We start from the raw sequence: 21147 nt of genomic DNA, 5'->3' as shown, positions 1-21147 counted from the left end.
AAGACTTAAATATAAGCAATATTTAGAAAAGTATTTAAAAATTTATTAATTTAATATGTGGAGTTGTAAAGTTACATAATAAGATGTGGAGTATTTGGACAGTACAAAATTTAAATGTTTAAAGGGTATAATCTTTTGAAAATTATGTATTTTGATAAACTATGTAGTACAATCGCAGTATATAAAAAACAAAATTCTGTTTTGAATTAAAAATATCGTTTTTTATGTATTATATGTGAGTGTCGATATTTAAAAAACATTTGACGTTTTTGTGTAAGTACTATAAACTAAAGATGATAATATATATTCTCCAAAAAGTAGTTCATAAAGGAGCATAGTTGAAAAATTTATCAATGTTATCTAGGTATATTTACATTACAACCACATCAAATATAATACTGTCAAAAATAAAATGAAAAATGTAACAAAACATTAATACATTAAAAACCAAACATAATACTTGCTTTTAAATATTGTCTAGAAGCATTCAGTACAACAAAACGATATTAAACTTCTTAAACATAAAAGCTTGAATGATCCAAAGCTTTTGAAGTAGTTCTTAAACGATAAACATAACTTAAAACACATTAAAATAACATAGGAAACCAACACTTAGAACATAAAGACTGTAAAGCCTTCATTTTTCAATTTTTGGAATTAGGAGAGTTGGTTTTCCAGGTTTAACTGGTTTGGTGGTTGACATTTCTCCATTTTCATCAACATCATAACTCTCAACCAAGTTTTTCTTGAAAGCAGGTTTTTTGGTTTTCCTCTTAAAAATCGCAGGCTCACCAATAGGCTTACTTGCCATGGCAGTGTCCTCCAAATTTTTGGCCAAAGGGGTGATGACATTATCATCCATGGACTCAGAAGGAACCTAAAAATGATAAACAAAATTGGTGTCAAAATAATAATTTGAAGATTTAACTTAAATTTTTAAGTATTTAATATAACTTTACATACCTTCGATTTGAAGTCTTCATTTGATTTGGTACCAACAGTGACTCCCATAATAACATCAGTGCAGTTATCATCCTGCATTTTTTGGAATTGTTCAATTCTAATATCAAACAACTAAAATAATTCACAAACATATAATTGAATAAAAAGTATAATAATGAGTAACTTTATAGAGTACACAATGCATACATTCAGGTTAACAGTATCTTCTGATTCCATATCAGTGAACCTGTTGTTCAAAGAAGCAGTAGTTTCCACCTACAATGTTCGCCATAAATTGAGTATGTAAAATATGTTTATATACTAAATGAACCGGAAATTAAGTACTTAAACTTAATTTTACCTCAATGTTGTTTGCTTTCTTCTCAAGCTCAAATATGATATCCTCATCGTCAGTCAATTTAGAAACACCAAAAAACCAAAAGTTGTGTTCAATGTTGAACTCACTGATATCAATCTTGAATGCAAATTTTTTCCCTAAAAGAGCTTCAAACTCGTCAGGATACAGACCCTTATCACCACCCTGTATTATATATACAAAAATATTTTAGACATATTACCGGGGAAAAAATTAAAAATTTGAAAATTTATTAAATGGAAACTTACAGCAACGTGTTTCTCAATTAAGTTAGCTGCAGTTGTATTTAGAATTCGGCAAGCATCTCTGTCAAACAATGTCAATGAAACAGTTCCACTGGAATCTTGAACAGTCAATGGAATTTTAAGCCTAAATCACAAAGTGTCAAAATGTTAGCAATGAAATATACACACCTAAGAGAAAACATAAATTTCAAACATTTTAAAAATATTTACACCTTTTAGTATATTGAATCACAGTGTCCTTGCAAGTTTTGGTTTTGCACTCATAAACCTCTTCTTCATCAACCAAGACACCAACCGTAGGTGTATCATTAGTAACTTTTGGGAAAACCTTCTTGTTACAAGCTTTACAAGCAAAGTAATACCAAGGCAAATCTTCAGATATCATTTGAACAGTACCAACCACAACAACAGACTTGGCCTATAAAAAATGTAGTTTAGTGATAATGACAGAAATAATGTTAATAAAAAAACATAGTCAATTGTAATACCTGATTGAGATTTACTTCAGCTATGTTGTTGAATTCAGATCTAACAACATACTCATCATACAATGATAAAAAAATCCCAGAAAGCCGAGAAGATTGACTCGAACATGACGAAGCAGCAGAGTTTGCAATAAGACTGTTACAAATAATTATATTAGATTAATATTTATGTAACTCTAATATATTAAGGAAAAAATTTAATAAATTAATTATCGGTTTGCATTCATTGAAAGGATTCACCTGTTACGAAAAGCACTCATTTCATCAACATCAGAATTTATGAAAAGCTTGAAAACATTGAAACAGCTGTTAACATAACCAAAACGACCAAAGTACTTCAGTGTACCAAACTGCAGAATGACAACAATAACACCATGTTGTTCTCTGTTTTCCCATTGCTCTAAAATCCGATCAGCATAAGAATCCCACAAAGACAGGTATATTGATTCCATCCTTGAAATAAAATATCCAAATATCAGAGTTAAAGTAAATGGGTAAAAAAATTTAAATTAAGAATTTATAATCAATACATTGAATAAGAATAAAAACACATACTCTAGATCTTGAATGATGACATTCAGTTTCTTGGTGTCTTTACCCCTTGCTGTCTTAAACTTCTTAAGGTCTTTAACATCAGCAACAAAACCAATAACATCTAGATAATGGAAGACGGTTAAATGTGAAAAAATATACAGTATATAAAAACATAACTAAAAAACATGTATGAGGTTTTTAGTCACCTATAGATTTGTTTTCTGGAACAGTTTTGTCAATGATATCCTTAAAGGATGTGAATGAGAACCCATACAGGGGACCATTGAAATCCTTACATGGATACACATCGGTATCACAGTAGATTCCCAGCTTGTTTTTGTTGTCCACATACTTGTACTTGGACTCATTTAAACCAATAGTCGGTTTGACAATGAAATAGCAATCTGTAGGAAAATTTGAATTATAAACATAAATGAATTAAATTAAATATAAAAAGTTAACATGTAACGTACTTGTAAAAAAGTTGGTATGTAAAACATAAATCTTAAAAATTAATCAATAACTTAATATAATAAATTTACAATTGAAGATGATAATATATAATTAAAAATATAAAATACAAACAATCTAAAAATTTATTACGCATTTGGTTATTTATACATGTTATAACTTATTGCATATAAGTAAGTTATAGGTACCTTTTACTTCTAGAATATGTGGATGTCACCAAATTATTTTTAAAAAAATTTAAGGATAAGGTAAATGTAAGTATACAAATATTATAGGATGTTTATAATATAAGCATATAAGGTACTTCAATGAAAATGTGGTCAAAAGTTGTGGTTGTTCCATTACAAACTACTCAATACTTATTAAGGATAATATGGTAATACAATTCATAATACGTTTTTTAATAGACATTAATTTATAACTACCATTTAGTTCTAAACTATGTGGATGTAAATAACATCTTTTAAATAAATTTATGGATACGGAATTTGATAGTATACAAATAATTTCTAATGTATGAAATTGAAACATGTGCGAGACTTGAATGAGAATATGATGAGAACTTGACGATTCAAAATCTGAAACTAATCATCAATATCTACGGGTAACATGATATTATAACTACTAAATTAATGACAAGTGACTAAAAATAATTTAAAACAAAACACATAAGTTAATATGAAACACTTAAACAGGCAACTTGATACATTAAATATTAATTAAAATACTTTAAAAGGTTATAAGAATATACCTGATTCATTGAAAACTTGTTCAAATCTCGGAAACCATCTTCGGAGAACATTGCCTTGCATGGTGGTTCCCTGTCAAATAAAATATGAAAATGAAAAATAATAAGGAAAAAATTCACGAATAATATAACTACTTTTAGAAGATGACATAGAACAGAAACATGAAACTACATTTTTACATGTTAAAGTGAGATGTTCATAAGCAGAAGGATAAAACTTTAAATTAAAGGGATAAGTAATTAGATAACATAAATTTTAACTAACTGACTGTGTAACAGCCTGAAAACGTTATAAGTTAGTTTTTTTTTAAATTTTTCACTTAATTTCAATAACCACTTCTTCATAGCACTTTAACAAACAAACTGAAATAATTAATCACTGGATAAAAGTTAAACTTAAACGGATAAGTTAAACTTTTAAAGTTTTTCGTTATTTATAAAAAATCTACTTCATATGAGAAATATATACCTCTTCATCAACAACGATCATTTCGATTGAGTAAAACTGCTCTGGATTGTTATACATCGGTTGCTTCCATAAACGGAGTACACGAACCTTCACAGTGTAATCACGGCGAGCCAAATCCAAATCCTTCAAATAAGTGATGTTACTATATCAAAGAAATATGCGTTAATATTACTACGTATAAAATACAATATGAAACAGAATATGTAGAAAATTTCAATTTCGTACCCGAGCTCCATTACTTCAGTAAGTTGCTTCAAGATGAAAGAAAAGAAGGAGAAGTGAAGTTGGTGAAAAAGGAGGAAGGGGTAGTGGATATAAATAGTGAGGGTTGGAAGAAAATAACAAAACTATATAAGGTATATGAAAGTAATCAGAATTAGTCAACTTTCTTGGATAGGTAGAAGATTAACTAAAAGGTGAAAAACTTTGAAATTGGGTTTTTGTCCTGATAGTTGACCGACAAAAAGGTTAAAGCTTACAAAACCTCAAAATAGGAAACAATGAAACGTTGAAAGTGATATTTTTAATAAAACAAAATGTTCAGAACCATTTTAGGCTTTCAGTTTTGTTTTTATTAGTCAGTTTTTAAAAGGAGGGTCTGATAACGGCCTTAAGAGGGTGTTTAAATATCAGTGGTATATGTTGAGTTTTTCCTGTTAATGAACCGTTGAAGGTCAAAATTTAAAAGAAACAAATAATTCAGACCCATTTTAGGCTTTCATTTTTGTTTGTATTACTGTGTTTATATAACTAAAGTCTGTTATGGACCTTAATAGGCAGTATGAATATGAATTGGGAATGTACAGTTTTAAAATTTAATACTTATTCTTAAAACCTGTTAAATAAATATGTATACAAAATATCTTTTACTATTCTTAAGGGCTACTGTTGTATAGGTTTAAATTAATTATCTTTGTAAAAATATAACAGGTTTATGGTCTTAAAAGTGATTAAAAAACTATGGTTATGAGTATAAAACAAAGTGTATTTATGAAACATCATTGAAATTTTTTATTAACTTTAAAAAAAAAAAAAAAACTATGACTTGTGATGAATTGGTGAGTACATATACAACGATAACAGATAATGAAACTTAATAAATTATATAACTTTGTAAAAAAAATACATATTTACGCAATTTTAAAGGTTTAAAAAGAAATGGTAGTGAGTAGAAATCAAAGTGAATTGAGGAAAGGTCCTTGAACATTTTTATTTACTTTAAAAAAGGATTTAAAAGGAAAAGGTATTTCTGAAAGTAAAAATTAAAAGGAAAAGGTTTTTTTGAATGGTGATAAGTGGAACAAAGATGGGTAAGGTCAACTAAAAGTAAAGGTCAAAATTTAAAAGAAATAAATAATTCAGACCCATTTTAGGCTTTCATTTTTGTTTGTATTACTGTGTTTATATAACTAAAGTCTGTTATGGACCTTAATAGGCAGTATGAATATGAATTGGGAATGTACAGTTTTAAAATTTAATACTTATTCTTAAAACCTGTTAAATAAATATGTATACAAAATATCTTTTACTATTCTTAAGGGCTACTGTTGTATAGGTTTAAATTAATTATCTTTGTAAAAATATAACAGGTTTATGGTCTTAAAAGTGATTAAAAAACTATGGTTATGAGTATAAAACAAAGTGTATTTATGAAACATCATTGAAATTTTTTATTAACTTTAAAAAAAAAAAAAAACTCTGACTTGTGATGAATTGGTGAGTACATATACAACGATAACAGATAATGAAACTTAATAAATTATATAACTTTGTAAAAAAAATACATATTTACGCAATTTTAAAGGTTTAAAAAGAAATGGTAGTGAGTAGAAATCAAAGTGAATTGAGGAAAGGTCCTTGAACATTTTTATTTACTTTAAAAAAGGATTTAAAAGGAAAAGGTATTTCTGAAAGTAAAAATTAAAAGGAAAAGGTTTTTTTGAATGGTGATAAGTGGAACAAAGATGGGTAAGGTCAACTAAAAGTAAAGGTAATTCTGATACATTTGCACGTAACAAAAAACAATCCTCTGTTGAAGAAGCAACCAGTGACAGATTTCTGATGGAAGTGTTATGAGGGGTCGGTGACATTGTCAAGGAGAATAAGAAAATGCTATCACTAAGCATCTAATGACACTCCTTGACAACATCACCGACACATCGATCTTTCCAGCAGAGGTCTATCAGTGGTTGTTCTTCAACAGAGGGTTAATTCTTATTAAATGTTTAGGCGTATCATCTAAACGGTAAAAAAGGAGAAGTTATGGATTTATTTTAAACCGCAATTATACCGTCTGGAAAAATAAAAATAAAATAGTGGATTATAATTTTAAAATGACAAATAAACATGAATACAGATAAATGATAATTGACGGATACATGTACAAGTATTTACCTTAAATTGATCTGTTGATGATAAGCAACAACCAAAGTTTGGTGACAAAATAAAACAACATCTTTCTTTAGGTGTATTTGTTAACAAAAGAGTTAGACAACACTAATGGATAAGTCAAAAGTAAAAACAGCGGAGTCACAAAAGTATAAACAGCGGATTCAAATAAAATGATACAAACACCAAATCATATCATCATCAACATCATCATAATAACAGAACATAAAATAAATAAGCTTTAGGGATAAAATGTAAAAACAGCGGATTCATATAATCATCATCAAAAATAATGAAAATAGTAAGTCAGAACACTAATATGATGAACGGATGGTTCAGATCTACAATAGTAAGTCAGAATACCAGGTTAACAAAGTACGGAAATGGAGAAGAAATAAAAAAAAAGGAGGAACCGAAAACAGCGTACTCACAAAAGTATAAACAGCGGATTCATATAATCATCAACAAAATAATGAAAATAATTACAGAAATTGGTTTAGGGTTAAAGTGTATTTAAAACATCATCATCATTAAATTATACATTGAAATACACACGTTCGGTTGATAAACAGGATTAGAGTAACAAAACTTAATCACAAATCATAGATACGGATAAAACAGTCTCTTGGTCCTAAAATACACATGAACATAAACTAAAATCATTATCAACATCATTATAATCAGCAACATCATTATCATAACAGAACATATCCTAAATAAGCTTTAGGGTAAAAAGGTATTTAAAACATCATCATCATGAAATTTTACATTTCAACACACGCGATAAAAAAAAATCAGGATCAAAAACATAACAAAACAAAATCAAATAAACAAACACTTAAATTATAAGATGAATTAACCGTAACTTTTAATACACGTGGTTCAAATATAAAATAATCACAAACAAAATCAAATCAACAAACGGCTAGAATCAAAAACAGTGATCAAAAACATAACAAAAACATAACATCTTAAAGTGTATTTAAAACATCATCATCATAAAATTATACATTGAAATACACACGTTCGGTTGATAAACAGGATTAGAGTAACAAAACTTAATCACAAATCATAGATACGGATAAAACAGTCTCTTGGTCCTAAAATACACATGAACATAAACTAAAATCATTATCAACATCATTATCATCAGCAACATCATTATCATAACAGAACATATCCTAAATAAGCTTTAGGGTAAAAAGGTATTTAAAACATCATCATCATGAAATTTTACATTTCAACACACGCGATAAAAAAAAATCAGGATCAAAAACATAACAAAACAAAATCAAATAAACAAACACTTAAATTATAAGATGAATTAACCCTAACTTTTAATACACGTGGTTCAAATATAAAATAATCACAAACAAAATCAAATCAACAAACAGCTAGAATCAAAAACAGTGATCAAAAACATAACAAAAACATAACATCTTAAAGTGTATTTAAAACATCATCATCATAAAATTATACATTGAAATACACACGTTCGGTTGATAAACAGGATTAGAGTAACAAAAGTTAATCACAAATCATAGATACGGATAAAACAGTTTCTTGGTCCTAAAATACACATCAACATAAACTAAAATCATTATCAACATCATTATCATAACAGAACAAAAACTAAATAAGCTTTAGGGTAAAAATGTATTTAAAACATCATCATCATGAAATTAAACATTTCAACACACGCGATAAAAAAAATTCAGGATCAAAAACATAACAAAACAAAATCAAATAAACAAACACTTAAATTATAAGATGAATTAACCCTAACTTTTAATACACGTGGTCCAGATATAAAATAATCACTAACAAAATAAAATCAAGAAACGGCTAGAATCAAAAACAGTGAACAAAAACATAACGAAAACATAACATCTTAAACACGGTGTTTTAATATTCAACAAAGTTTTAAAAAAACATAATACACATCAACATAAACTAAAATCATTATCAACATCATTATCATCATCAACATCATTATGATAACAGAACAAAAACTAAATAAGCTTTAGGGTAAAAATGTATTTAAAACATCATCATCATGAAATTAAACATTTCAACACACGCGATAAAAAAAATTCAGGATCAAAAACATAACAAAACAAAATCAAATAAACTAACACTTAAATTATAAGATGAATTAACCCTAACTTTTAATACACGTGGTCCAGATATAAAATAATCACTAACAAAATAAAATCAACAAACGGCTAGAATCAAAAACAGTGATCAAAAACATAACGAAAACATAACATCTTAAACACGGTGTTTTAATATTCAACAAAGTTTTAAAAAAACATAATATTTTGGAGGGATAATCAAACCTGAGTCAGAAAAGGTGGCAAATAACTCGAAGAAACAATAATATGAACAACGGATGATTCAGATCTACAATAGTAATTAAGAATACCAGGTTAAATAAGTACGAAAATGGAGAAGAATTAACAAATAAGGAGGAAGCAAATACCTTTGAAAGGCGTGGTTAAGATCTCCAACAATGGATGAGTGACCGACATGACCAATGGAATAAAAAAGCCTAATCTGAAATACAAGGGGAACAGATCTAGTACCATCAGTAAGAAAATCAACACAAGAAACTGAAAAAAGAGAGTAACAATTAACAAATTAACAAAAAATTAATAAAACCATACCTGTTAATAAAATCCTTAAGATCCGGAAGCATAACGGAGTGATGGAGAAGAAGAATAGTAGAGCGATTGGAGAGGAAAGAAGAACAAAGGGTAGCGGCGGGGTGGAACATTAAGGGTTTCTTCAAAATGGGGTACAGATCTACAATCGAAACAAAACATAATCAAACCCATGAACTGGTAAAAGAAAAAACCCTAATATCAAATACAAGGGGAACAGATCTAGTACCATCAGTAACAAAATCAACTCAAGAAACTGAAAAAAATGTGTAACAATTGACAGAAAATTTTTAAAATCATACCTGTTAATAACATCGTAATGATCCGGAATCATATCGGAGTGATGGAGAAGAAGAATAGTTGACCGACTGGAGAGGAAAGAACAACGAAGGGTAGCGGCGGAGGTGAACTTTTAGGGTTTCTTCAAAAGGGGGTTAACATCTAAAATCGAAAGGAAACAAAATCAAAGCCGTAAAATGCTAAAAGATATCAACAATGAACAATAATTTCCATACCTGCTAATATCGTGGATTAGAACAGCAAACATGTATGACTGATTGAGAAGAAGAAGGGTTGAGCGAGGGAAGAAGGAGAGAAGAAAGAAGAAAAAATGGAAGCGGCGCTGAATGAACTTTTAGGGTTTCTTCAATAGTATACCCCCAAACCGGGTTCACAATAAGTCGTATACGTGGAGCAATGTATGGTGAACACGTAAGTGTATGAAAAGAGGTGTTGACAAGTGTCTAGGGGGAGTGAAATGATGCCAAGTGTCAAAACCTATTTCTTTTATTAGGTATAGAGATATTTATATTTGATTTTTTTTTTCATTTTAAATCAACTCATAACTTGTTATCAAGTCCCAATCAAACAAAATCGATATATATTTTAACACCCTTGGCTTTATACGGACAAAAGATAACGTTCTCAACGGAACGTGAGCCAAGCCACAAGTGAGCCGAATAGCCAACTCGGAGTGAGCTGTCGGTGGCTGGCACCCCACCGCCACCTCTATTATACACACTTGTTTGTTAAATACTCTTCTTCTTCTTCACACACACATACACACACACACTAGTGGTGTTTGTTTGTTTGTTCTTTCTTTTTCTGTTACGAAATTCCTCAAATGTGCTAGATCAACGGATCTGTATCTCCCGATTCCATTTGCCAGTGGTTAGTACTGTTCAGATTCATAATATTTCACTATATTCACCTTGCATTCGTTCGATTGAGATTGCATTTGTTGTTTTAACGATATCTAGGTCTTCGTTATTGTTTTTGTGATGTGTATTGAGTTGTGTATTGAATCCGGTTCGTTGATTGTGAAATGAGATTTGAATTAGGTTGATCGACGTCGATCTACTGTTTTCATTGTTAGTTGTGATGGATTTGTTTTGAGTTAGGTTAAATTGTGATGAAATTGATCGGTTTTGTGTGTTTTGTAGGAAACGATCGGGATTTACGTGTGGTTATACTGTTATTAGCAGCGTGACTCGGAGTTGGAGGTAGATCTGATTTTGTATTAGTGATTTGAGTTAGTGGAGTCAAGCTGGCGGCACAGGTCGGTCGGCGGTTATCTGCCGGAAGCAATGGCATCAATCATCTGGTAGTTAGTTGCTCTCTTTTTAGTTGTGAATCTAGTTGATGGATTGTGAATGTGTCTGTTTTAGGAAATTAAGTGACAATTGAATTTGTTTCTATTTATATAATTATGGTATGATAAATGCTGATGTGCGTGATTATATGTTTAATGTGATGTTAAGGTTTGTATGAATGCAATGTGAAATACACCTTGTTTAGTGATTGGAAAATTCTGTATAATAGGTTGCGATTCCTGATATGCATGTGGTATAGATAGTGATTGGCAAATTCTGTATAATAGGTTGTGATTCCTGATATGCATGTGGTATAGAGCAAGTTGTATAGCTGCTTGGAACTATGGTTGGCTACTAATTGTGATTGTTATTCTATTAAAGTAATATATTCATATAAATTGAAGAATTATATGTTATTATGCCAAAAAGAGTTCATACTTCATATTCTATAATCCAGCTATAATTTTTTTTTCACAATGCTAGAAAGTTGGCAATTTGTTTATTCATGATTTAGTTAAACAAATACTATTCCCTCATTTATGCGTTTAAGCCTGAAACTTTTATGAAGTTGTTTGTGTAATTGTTGTTTACATTGATAGTATGCGACAATCGTTCTTAAAAGATGTTCCTCTAATCAACACATGAAAAGAACAAAAGGATCCTCCACGTATCTGATAGATATTTAAGTTTGTTCCCTGAGTGTCTCATGTCTGTGTAATAATTCCTTTTTTTTGCATGTTGTGCTACTTTAAGTGTCACCTTGCTCAAGTTGAAATGTTTTTGTTTTTGATTTTTAAATGAAAAATTGACAAATATCTGTATGGGTCTCACCACACATAACAAAAAACAATGACAAGTCAAGGCTACTTGATAGAGTTTCCAAAGAAGTGGAATTAGTCTTAAGTTATATTTCATTTCAAGAGTAACACCATGTTATTTTAATCGGTTTCAGTTATATCCTACCACAACTCATTTGAATTGAAGGCTTGTTGCCCTAGTAGTTCACTGCCTTTGGGTTGCCCATGATTTCTAATTTTTATTTCAGTTACTGATGATTATACAATGCCATTGCAGGAAAGAAATGGGAGTGAAAGAGAACCTCCGACTCCACAGTCCCTAATAAAAATGGGCTCTAGGTCAGTTTAGTTATGTATACAGACGATATAATATGTTTGAAGTTACAAACATCTTTATTTAAAATTGTTCATGTGATATTATTGTGTATCCAGAGAGAGGAGTAGCATGGAGGATCCAGATGGTACATTAGCAAGTGTTGCCCAATGCATTGAGCAATTACGACAAAAAACATCATCTCCACAAGAAAAGGAGTTCAATTTAAAGCAGTTGCTAGACCTGATCAATACACGTGAAAGTGCATTCAGTGCTGTTGGCTCACATTCTCAGGCAGTCCCGGTTCTAGTCTCTCTCTTGCGTTCCGGGTCACTTGGGGTGAAGATGCTAGCAGCTACAGTTTTGGGTTCCATGTGTACAGAAAACGAGCTACGGGTTAAAGTATTACTCGGGGGTTGTGTTCCTCCACTTCTCGGTCTTCTAAAGTCAAATTCTCCAGAAGGTCAACTCACAGCTGCGAAGACCATTTATGCGGTTTCTGAAGGTGATGCTAAAGATCATGTGGGGTCCAAAATTTTTGCCACTGAAGGGGTTGTGCCTGTGCTCTGGGAACAGCTCGAAAAGGGTCTCAAATCTGGGCATGTGGTTAATGGTTTGCTGACTGGTGCTTTGAGAAATCTTTGTAACAACACTGAAGGTTTTTGGTCAGCAACAATTAAAGCTGGTGGAGATGATATTCTAGTTAAATTACTCATGTCTGACCAGCCAAACACTCAAGCAAATGTTTGTTTTCTCCTGGCATGTATGATGATGGAGGATGCAACCGTATGTTCAAAGATATCAACTTCCGAGACTACTAAACACCTTCTTGATCTACTGGGGCCCGATTATGAAGCTCCTGTTAGAGCACAATCAGCAGGTGCGTTGAAGTCTCTTTCAGCTCAGAGCAAACAAGCAAGAAGAGATATAGCAAGTTGTAATGGCATTCCTTCATTGATTAATGCTACAATAGCTCCTTCGAAAGAGTTTATGCAAGGTGAAGATGCTCAAGCTTTACAGGCGAATGCCATGTGTGCTCTTGCAAACATTTCTGGTGGGTTATCACATGTCATCACAAGTCTTGGTCAAAGTCTTGACTCGTGCACGTCACCTGCACAGGTGGCGGATACATTAGGAGCTTTGGCTTCTGCTCTTATGATATACGACAGTAAAGCAGAAAGTACCCGAGCTTCAGACCCGTCAGATATTGAGCTGACGTTAATTAGACAGTTTAAGCCTCGTTTACCGTTTTTAGTCCAAGAACGTACCATAGAAGCTCTTTCCAGTTTGTATGCAAATCCGATATTTGCGAGCAAACTTGCGAATTCTGATGCAAAACATTTACTGGTTGGTTTGATCACAATGGCAGTCAATGAAGTTCAAGACGAGTTGATAAAATCCCTACTAATTTTATGCAATAATGAGGGGAATTTATGGCATGCTCTTCAGGGTCGTGAAGGTGTTCAGATGTTAATTTCTCTTCTTGGGCTTTCATCAGAGCAGCAGCAGGAATGTGCTGTTGCATTGCTTTGTCTTCTGTCCAACGAGAACGATGACAGTAAGTGGGCCATCACAGCTGCTGGTGGCATACCGCCACTCGTTCAAATTCTTGAAACAGGGTCCGCTAAAGCACGTGAAGATTCTGCAACAATTCTTGGTAATCTATGTAATCACAGTGAAGATATAAGGAACTGTGTCGAGAGTGCTGATGCGGTTCCTGCTTTATTATGGCTTTTGAAGAATGGAAGTTCAAATGGGAAGGAAATTGCAGCCAAGACATTGAACCATTTGATTCAAAGATCAGATACAGCAACTATAAGTCAACTTACTGCACTGTTGACCAGTGATCTTCCTGAGTCTAAGTTTCATGTTTTGGATGCATTAAAAAGTCTGCTTTCAATCGCCCCGCTTTCTGATTTACTACGTGAAGGTAGTGCTTCTAATGATGCAATTGAAACGATGATCAAGATTTTGACCTCTACAAATGAAGAGACTCGAGCTAATTCATCAATGGCGCTTGCTGGAATCTTTAATCTGAGAAAGGACTTGCGTGAAAGCAGTATTGCTGTAAAGACTCTTTCCTCTTTAAAGAAACTTCTAAATTCTGAATCTGAGAGCATTTTGGCAGAGTGTTGTGGATGCCTTGCTGCAATTTTTATATCAATCAGGGAGAATGATGACGTGGCGGTTATTGGCAGGGACTTGCTGCCTGCATTACTGACACTTGCAAAATCTCCAGCTCTGCAAGTTGCAGAACAGGCATTAAGTGCTTTAGCGACCCTTTCGTTGGATAAAGAAGTTCCCGCAAAGATTTCTCCTGAAGAAATTATTACGGCTGCTACAAGGGTCCTTCGTGAAGGAACAACAAACAAAAGGAGCCATGCAGCAGCAGCAATCGCTCGGCTTCTTGATTCTCGGAAAACAGATTCTAGCTTAACTGAATATGTAAATCAAACGGGAACCGTTCTTGCATTGGTTTCCTTCATAGAGTCAACTAATTGTGTATCTATTGCTGCATCAGATGCAATTGATGCACTCACTGTTTTGTCAAGATTAAAAGGTTCACCGGGGCACATCAAATCTGCATGGCAAGTGCTCGTTGAGAATCCCGACAGGGTAATTCCGATTGTTTCATTCATGAAGGGTGCAACCGCCGTTTTACAAGATAAAGCCATAGAAAGTTTGTCAAGGCTTTGCCATGATCAATGCATAGTTCTTGGTAATGCGATTACAAGGTCCAGCGGTTGCACTTCATTGATTGCAAAAAGAGTAATTGATTCTTCGAACCCAATTGCGAGAATTGGTGGAACTGCACTTCTTGTTTGTGCCACAAAGGCAAATATCGATAGAGTTATGGAGGACCTTCATGAAGCACATTTGCATTCCCATATGATTCGATCTCTAGTCTCGATATTAAGCTCTCCAAATTATTCTGATTTGGAAGACCTGAACGCTATAAGTATCTGCAGATGTTCCAAAGATGAGCAACTTACTGGTACGTCAGTTATAAACGGTGCCGGTATCTCTCTATGGCTACTTTCTGCTTTTGCTAGCCATGTGGCAAAATACAAAATTGAGATTATGGAGGCAGGAGCTGTTGAAATTCTCACCGGAAGAATCTCACGTCTATTTTCATACAGCCAGGTACATTTAAACGGCTTTGTTAGATCAAGTAGTCCGTAAATCATTAAAAATAAATTAATAATCCACATCATTTTTAATTTGTTGCAGTTGGATGTCGATGAGGATAATAGCATCTGGATATGCACACTACTATTAGCAATCTTATTTCAAGATAGGGATATAGTACGAACAAGTGCAACAACAAAAGCTATTCCAGCTCTAGCTAGTTTATTGAGGTCAGAGGGTCCTGCCAATAGATATTTTGCTGCACAAGCTATAGCTAGTCTAGTCAGCAATGGAAGCAGAGGAACTCTTCTATCTGTTGCTAATTCAGGGGCTGCAGCCGGGCTTATATCCATGCTTGGGTGTGCTGATGTGGACACACTCGATCTTTTACAACTGTCAGAAGAGTTTTCTCTCGTTCATTACCCAGATCAAGTCGCTCTTGAGAGATTATTCAGGGTCGATGACATTAGGGTCGGTGCTACTTCCAGAAAGTCAATCCCAGCTCTTGTTGACTTACTGAAACCAATCCCAGACCGGCCTGGTGCACCGTTTCTTGCACTTGGACTTCTAATTCAGCTTACGGGAGATAGCCCGTCAAACAAGATCGTCATGGTTGAGTCTGGTGCGTTAGAAGCTTTGACGAAATACCTTTCACTTGGCCCGCAGGATGCCACTGAGGAAGCTGCTACCGTTCTACTTGGCATCCTATTCAGCACTGCTGAAATACGAAAACACGACTCGGCATTTGGTGCGGTGAGTCAGCTTGTAGCCGTCTTGCGTATGGGTGGAAGACGTGCACGTTATAGTGCTGCTAAGGCCCTAGAGAATCTGTTTTCTGCCGATCACATAAAAAATGCAGAATCTTCTAGACAAGCGGTTCAACCATTGGTGGAAATTTTGAACACCGGTTTGGAGAAAGAACAGCATGCGGCTATTGGTGCACTAGTGAGACTACTCAGTGGAAATCCGTCAAGAGGTCTCAACGCTTCAGATGTCGAGTTAAATGCAGTGGATGTTCTTTGTAGAATCATTTCATCAGATTGTTCACTAGACTTAAAAGGGGATGCTGCTGAGTTATGTTGTGTGTTATTTGAAAACTCAAGAATAAGATGTTCAGTCACCGCTGGTCGTTGTATCGAGCCTTTGGTTTCGCTTCTTGCTACTGAATTTAGTCCAGCTCAGCATTCGGTTGTGCGTGCACTGGACCGACTTCTAGACGAGGAGAATTTGGCTGAATTAGTGGCTGCACATGGTGCAATAATTCCTCTTGTAGGTCTTTTCGAGAGCCAAAATTACATGCTTCATGAAGCAAGTTGTGGAGCCCTTGTTAAATTGGGGAAAGACAGGCCTTCTGTAAAGACCGAAATGGTGAAAGCTGGAGTTATCGAGAGTGTACTTGATATCCTTCCGGAAGCACCTGATTTTCTCTGTGCTGCTTTTGCTGAAGTACTCAGAATATTGACGAATAACGCTGCAATAGCTAAGGGTCAATCTGCAGCAAAGGTGGTCAAACCTCTTTTCTTGCTGTTGACAAGGCCCGAGCTTGGACCTGATGGTCAGCATAGTGCTTTACGCGTTCTAGTAAACATATTGGAGCATGACCAGTGTCGTGCGGACCACACTTTGACTCCACAGCGAGCCATTGAACCGCTCATTCGGTTACTAGATTCTCCCGTTACGGTGGTCCAGCAGTCATCAGCAGAGCTTTTATCTTATCTGCTTCTGGAAGAAAGTTTCCAGAAAGATTCTATAATACAGCAAGTAATCGGTCCATTAATGCGGGTTCTCGGTTCGGGCATTCCAATATTGCAGCAACGGGCTCTAAAGGGTCTTGTTAGCATTGCCTTAACTTGGCCTAATGAAATTGCAAAAGAAGGTGGTGTAAGTGAACTATCAAGAGTCATATTATTAGCGGACACTGTTCTTCCTAATCCTCTATGGGAATCTGCTGCTACTGTTTTATCTAGTATTTTACAGTATAGTTCTGAGTTCTATTTGGAAGTACCTATTGCGGTTTTAGTAAGGTTGTTACATTCAGGCTCAGAAGGAACCGTAATCGGTGCATTAAACGCACTTTTAGTTCTCGAAAGTGATGATTCCAGCAGTGCAGTAGCCATGGCTGAAAGTGGTGCAATTGAGGCTCTTTTACAACTTCTTCGATGCCATCTGTGCGAGGGAACCGCTGCAAGACTATTAGAAATTTTATTACATAATGTGAAAATCAGAGAAACGAAAGCTACAAAATCGGCTATTATACCGCTATCGCAATATTTGTTGGATCCGCAAACTCAAGCTCAACAGGCGAGATTGTTGGCGACTCTCGCTCTTGGGGATTTGTTCCAGAATGAAGCTTTGGCTCAATCTACTGATGCTGCTGTTGCCTGTAGGGCTTTGGTGAATTTGCTTGAAGATCAACCGTCAGAAGAAATGAGAATGGTGGCTATGTGTGCTTTGCAGAATCTTGTGATGTATAGTCGGTCTAACAAAAGAGCAGTGGCGGAAGCTGGCGGTGTTCAGGTGGTACTGGATCTGATTGCTTCAAGTGATGGTGATATTTCGGTTCAGGCTGCATTGTTTATTAAACATCTTTTCTCTAACAATGCCATCCAAGAGTATGCTTCAATTGAAACTGTCAGAGCTATAACTGGTAAGTTTTTTTTCTTACTTCGTTATGCTTGGCTGTAAATGAACACATGAAAACTTGCATTTCAGTGCTAAAATAGAGGCGGCAATTTGAACCCATTTACTTTAGCTTGAAAGGAAACGGGTCAAAAGTCTCTCCCAAGCTGTACTTCTAGTGCATAAAAGTTTTAAATCATTTAAAATAAATTAGATTACTTTTGAAGTAACATATATTTTGTAATTATAACTGTTACACTAATTAGGGCTGTAAATGAGTCGAGCCAGGGTGGGTTCGAGCTCAAGCTCGAAATTAAATGAGGAAGCTTAGCTCAGCTTGAGCTCGAGCTCGAAGTTAAAAGAACCTAAGAACGAGCCAACGAGCCGAGCCGAGCTTGGCTTGAGCTCGGCTCAGGTCTTTTCAAATCGAGTTTTTAGCTAGTTTTTTTCGAGCTCTTATCGAGCGAGTTACGAGCTTTTTGAACAGCCCTGACGCTGTTTACAAAACTGTTTGGTCAACCCACCTCACCACCCGTTTTGACCCATTACTTACCCCACACATTTTGCCACCTCTAAGCTTAGACTAATGCCAACGCACAAATAGCCACATAAATATCCAAATTTTTTCACATGGTATATTATTGTTGATTTATAAGATACTTCTTGGTAAGTAATATTCTGATTATAAAAATAGGGTAAAGTTCTTGTACAAATAATCTTAACATACTAAACATACAAATTGAAGGAAAACTCAAAATGACAAGGTGGCATTTTTGTAATTATCAATAACTATCAAAGTTACTCTACAAATATACCTAAGGTAGCAGCCAAAAAAAAATAAATTTTTTTTTTTTTTTTTTTTTTTGCTAACGAAATGTAGCGATTTTTTAATAAAAAATGTTAAAAAAAAAATTTGTGTTTTTTTAGGTATTTTTGGTTGTAACTTTGATAGTTGGTGGTAATTACAAAAATGCCACCTTGTCTTTTTGGGTTTTCCTTCAATTTGTATGTTTAGTATGTTAAGATTATTTGTATTTGATCTTTTGCCTATAAAAATAAAGATGTATTTATTTGCCAAATTAAGCAAAATATTCAGATGCACCGCTCATCACACTATTTTTAATCACTACTATTAATACTATCTCAAACCTGCAGCTGCTATTGAAAAGGATTTATGGGCGAATGGAACAGTGAACGAAGGGTATTTGAAGGCTCTAAATGCACTTTTTGGTAATTTCCCACGTTTGAGAGCCACCGAACCTGCAACCTTAAGCATCCCACACCTAGTGACCGCCCTTAAATCTGGCTCAGAACCAACTCAAGAAGCTGCATTAGATGCACTCTTTCTTCTCAGGCAAGCTTGGTCAGCTTGCCCACCTGAAGTCTCTAGCGCCCAATCAACTGCTGCTGCTGATGCAATACCATTGTTACAGTTTTTGATCCAATCGGGCCCTCCGAGATTTCATGAAAAAGCTGAATTCTTGCTGCAGTGTTTGCCCGGGACATTAACGGTTGTAATTAAGCGTGGCAATGATCTGAAACAGTCCGTTGGAAACCCTAGTGTATACTGTAAAGTTACACTGGGCAATACTCCAACAAGGCAAACCCAGGTACACTTGTTATACTTTTGTCACTTCTTTTTTCTGTAGTATCTATCTTTCACACCGGACCTGGGCCCAACATTGGTTCTAGAACATGCTTGGGCCTGAAAGTTGCATATATGTCTTAGTATTTAGTCGAAAAGCCCAGTTATAGAATTGCTTAGTCCTAGATGTGTTGCAGGTAATGTAGGTGTATTTATATGTTTTCATATACTATTTAGTCTTTTTTTATAAGTTAAGTTATTTCTACATGTAATGTTATGTAAATTTGTATTTTTCAAATGCCTAACAAAACTCAAGGTATTTTTTTTTTCTTTCTATGTGTGTGTGTTTGTTCATACATCTAATAGTTAAAAAAAGTTCTATTTATAACATTTGAAATATCTTGTTGAAAAAAGCTGAAAAAATAAGACCAGTTGAGACAACTGGACTCAGATCAGTATTTTACATTATGTTTCTGGTTCTCGCATTGACACCAGTGATCAAGTTTTGTGACATAACGGATTCTCGTGGTTGCATGTAATTGTCGTGCTTAAAAAGTTCTCACTTCTCATTTGCTCGTTTAATGTTTCGCAGATCGTATCAACGGGACCTAATCCCGAGTGGGATGAGAGCTTCACGTGGTCCTTCGAAAGTCCTCCAAAGGGCCAGAAGCTACATATCTCATGCAAGAATAAAAGCAAGATGGGGAAGGTAAGTCCATCACCATAACTCAATAAAAGAATTTTGATCATGTATATAATGGCCCTAGATAAGAGCATAACCTCAAAGTTTCTAATATCAAGTAGAGATTCCTAAAGGAGCAAAAAGTTAATAATTTCATATATACCCGTTTAAAATCTGAAGGAGGAAAAAAATAATAATTTCATATATACCCGTTTAAAATACTTCAAATTTCATATTCACGTGTTTCATTACGGTTTGTAATATGACCATTTTACCTTTACACTCCAAGCCCTTAAGTCTTAAGGTAAGGCATACATTAAATTAAATATGCAGATTTAGAAACGGGTTATGATTTTTGTTTGATAAATACGATCGGTTTTGAGGGAATACATGAAACTATCTCATCGCTGACCAAACGTTCTTGTCTGGGCAGAAATCGTTCGGGAAAGTGACGATCCAAATCGACCGCGTTGTGATGATGGGCGCAGTGGCTGGTGAATATGCATTGCTGCCACAAAGCAAAAGTGGGGCCCAGAGGAATCTTGAAATAGAATTTCTCTGGTCAAACAAGTGAAGTAACCTGGGTCTAGTATATAGCCATCCCTCCACACATCAGAAAACCCATTACATTTTCTTTTCCGGTATCTTTTTTTTTTTTTTTGAAAGTTAATTAAAACAAATGAGTAGTATATAATGTTTTATCTGGTTTATTTTTTTGTAGAATTGAAAGTATAGCCATGAGATGTATAACCAACTTTCTTTTGTATTGTTTGCCTGTTGTAATATATTGTTATATGTAATGTAATGACGATTGATTGATTTCGGGTCTCTTCTCTCTAAAACTCATCAGCATCTTGTTAATCTAAACTACAGCCCATGTTTAATAAGTGCGAGGTAATGAGCTCTCTAGAGCCGTGGCGTGAAGCCATGCTACACGCGTCATGTATGCAACATTTGTTATTATTCAACTTATATCATAGCAACTTAGAAAACACAACCAACCCAAAAAATTAAGGTAAAAAACATGGCTTTTCTTTGTTACCTCAATGTACAATTGTTCAAGCTTTTATGTAACATGTCTTTTTTTTCTTTTTTTATCATTATGTAAC

General features: G+C 34.1%; 2 protein-coding genes across 2 annotated transcripts; one reads left to right on the top strand and one right to left on the bottom strand.

Moving 5' to 3' along the window:
* Positions 1 to 465: 465 nt before the first annotated feature.
* On the bottom strand, positions 466 to 9655 carry LOC110907329 (replication protein A 70 kDa DNA-binding subunit B-like). Its single transcript, XM_022152323.2, has 17 exons — positions 9624 to 9655; positions 9360 to 9463; positions 9141 to 9270; positions 8998 to 9061; positions 4496 to 4617; positions 4271 to 4412; positions 3805 to 3874; positions 2789 to 2986; positions 2604 to 2703; positions 2289 to 2501; positions 2052 to 2184; positions 1776 to 1981; positions 1567 to 1687; positions 1304 to 1483; positions 1150 to 1218; positions 964 to 1035; positions 466 to 877 (listed from the first exon to the last, which is right to left on the bottom strand). The coding sequence occupies exons 1-17, from the start codon at positions 9653 to 9655 to the stop codon at positions 638 to 640; spliced, it is 2196 nt and encodes a 731-aa protein (XP_022008015.1). The 3' UTR covers positions 466 to 637.
* Positions 9656 to 10259: 604 nt separating this feature from the next.
* LOC110909353 (protein CELLULOSE SYNTHASE INTERACTIVE 1) lies at positions 10260 to 20866 on the top strand. The gene is made up of 8 exons (XM_022154378.2): positions 10260 to 10491; positions 10764 to 10924; positions 11988 to 12049; positions 12143 to 15167; positions 15255 to 17799; positions 18927 to 19381; positions 19949 to 20065; positions 20472 to 20866. The coding sequence occupies exons 3-8, from the start codon at positions 12039 to 12041 to the stop codon at positions 20610 to 20612; spliced, it is 6294 nt and encodes a 2097-aa protein (XP_022010070.1). The 5' UTR covers positions 10260 to 10491; positions 10764 to 10924; positions 11988 to 12038; the 3' UTR covers positions 20613 to 20866.
* Positions 20867 to 21147: the final 281 nt, after the last annotated feature.

This window comes from Helianthus annuus, chromosome 14, assembly GCF_002127325.2.
Source record: "Helianthus annuus cultivar XRQ/B chromosome 14, HanXRQr2.0-SUNRISE, whole genome shotgun sequence".
Lineage (NCBI taxonomy): Eukaryota > Viridiplantae > Streptophyta > Magnoliopsida > Asterales > Asteraceae > Helianthus > Helianthus annuus.
Note: the sequence above shows the minus strand (reverse complement) of the source record. Positions and strands in the feature narration are given on the sequence as shown.

Bases quoted from the DNA above. Each gene is read 5' to 3' on its own strand.
- LOC110907329 (XM_022152323.2), bottom strand. From the start codon at position 9,655: ATGATTCCGGATCATTACGATGTTATTAACAG. The intron at 3,875-4,270 runs GTATATATTTCT...TTTATTTGACAG, and splicing joins TGATCGTTGTTGATGAAGAG to GGAACCACCATGCAAGGCAA. The intron at 2,704-2,788 runs GTGACTAAAAAC...TCCATTATCTAG, and splicing joins TCCAGAAAACAAATCTATAG to ATGTTATTGGTTTTGTTGCT.
- LOC110909353 (XM_022154378.2), top strand. The intron at 17,800-18,926 runs GTAAGTTTTTTT...TCAAACCTGCAG, and splicing joins AACTGTCAGAGCTATAACTG to CTGCTATTGAAAAGGATTTA. The intron at 20,066-20,471 runs GTAAGTCCATCA...TTGTCTGGGCAG, and splicing joins ATAAAAGCAAGATGGGGAAG to AAATCGTTCGGGAAAGTGAC.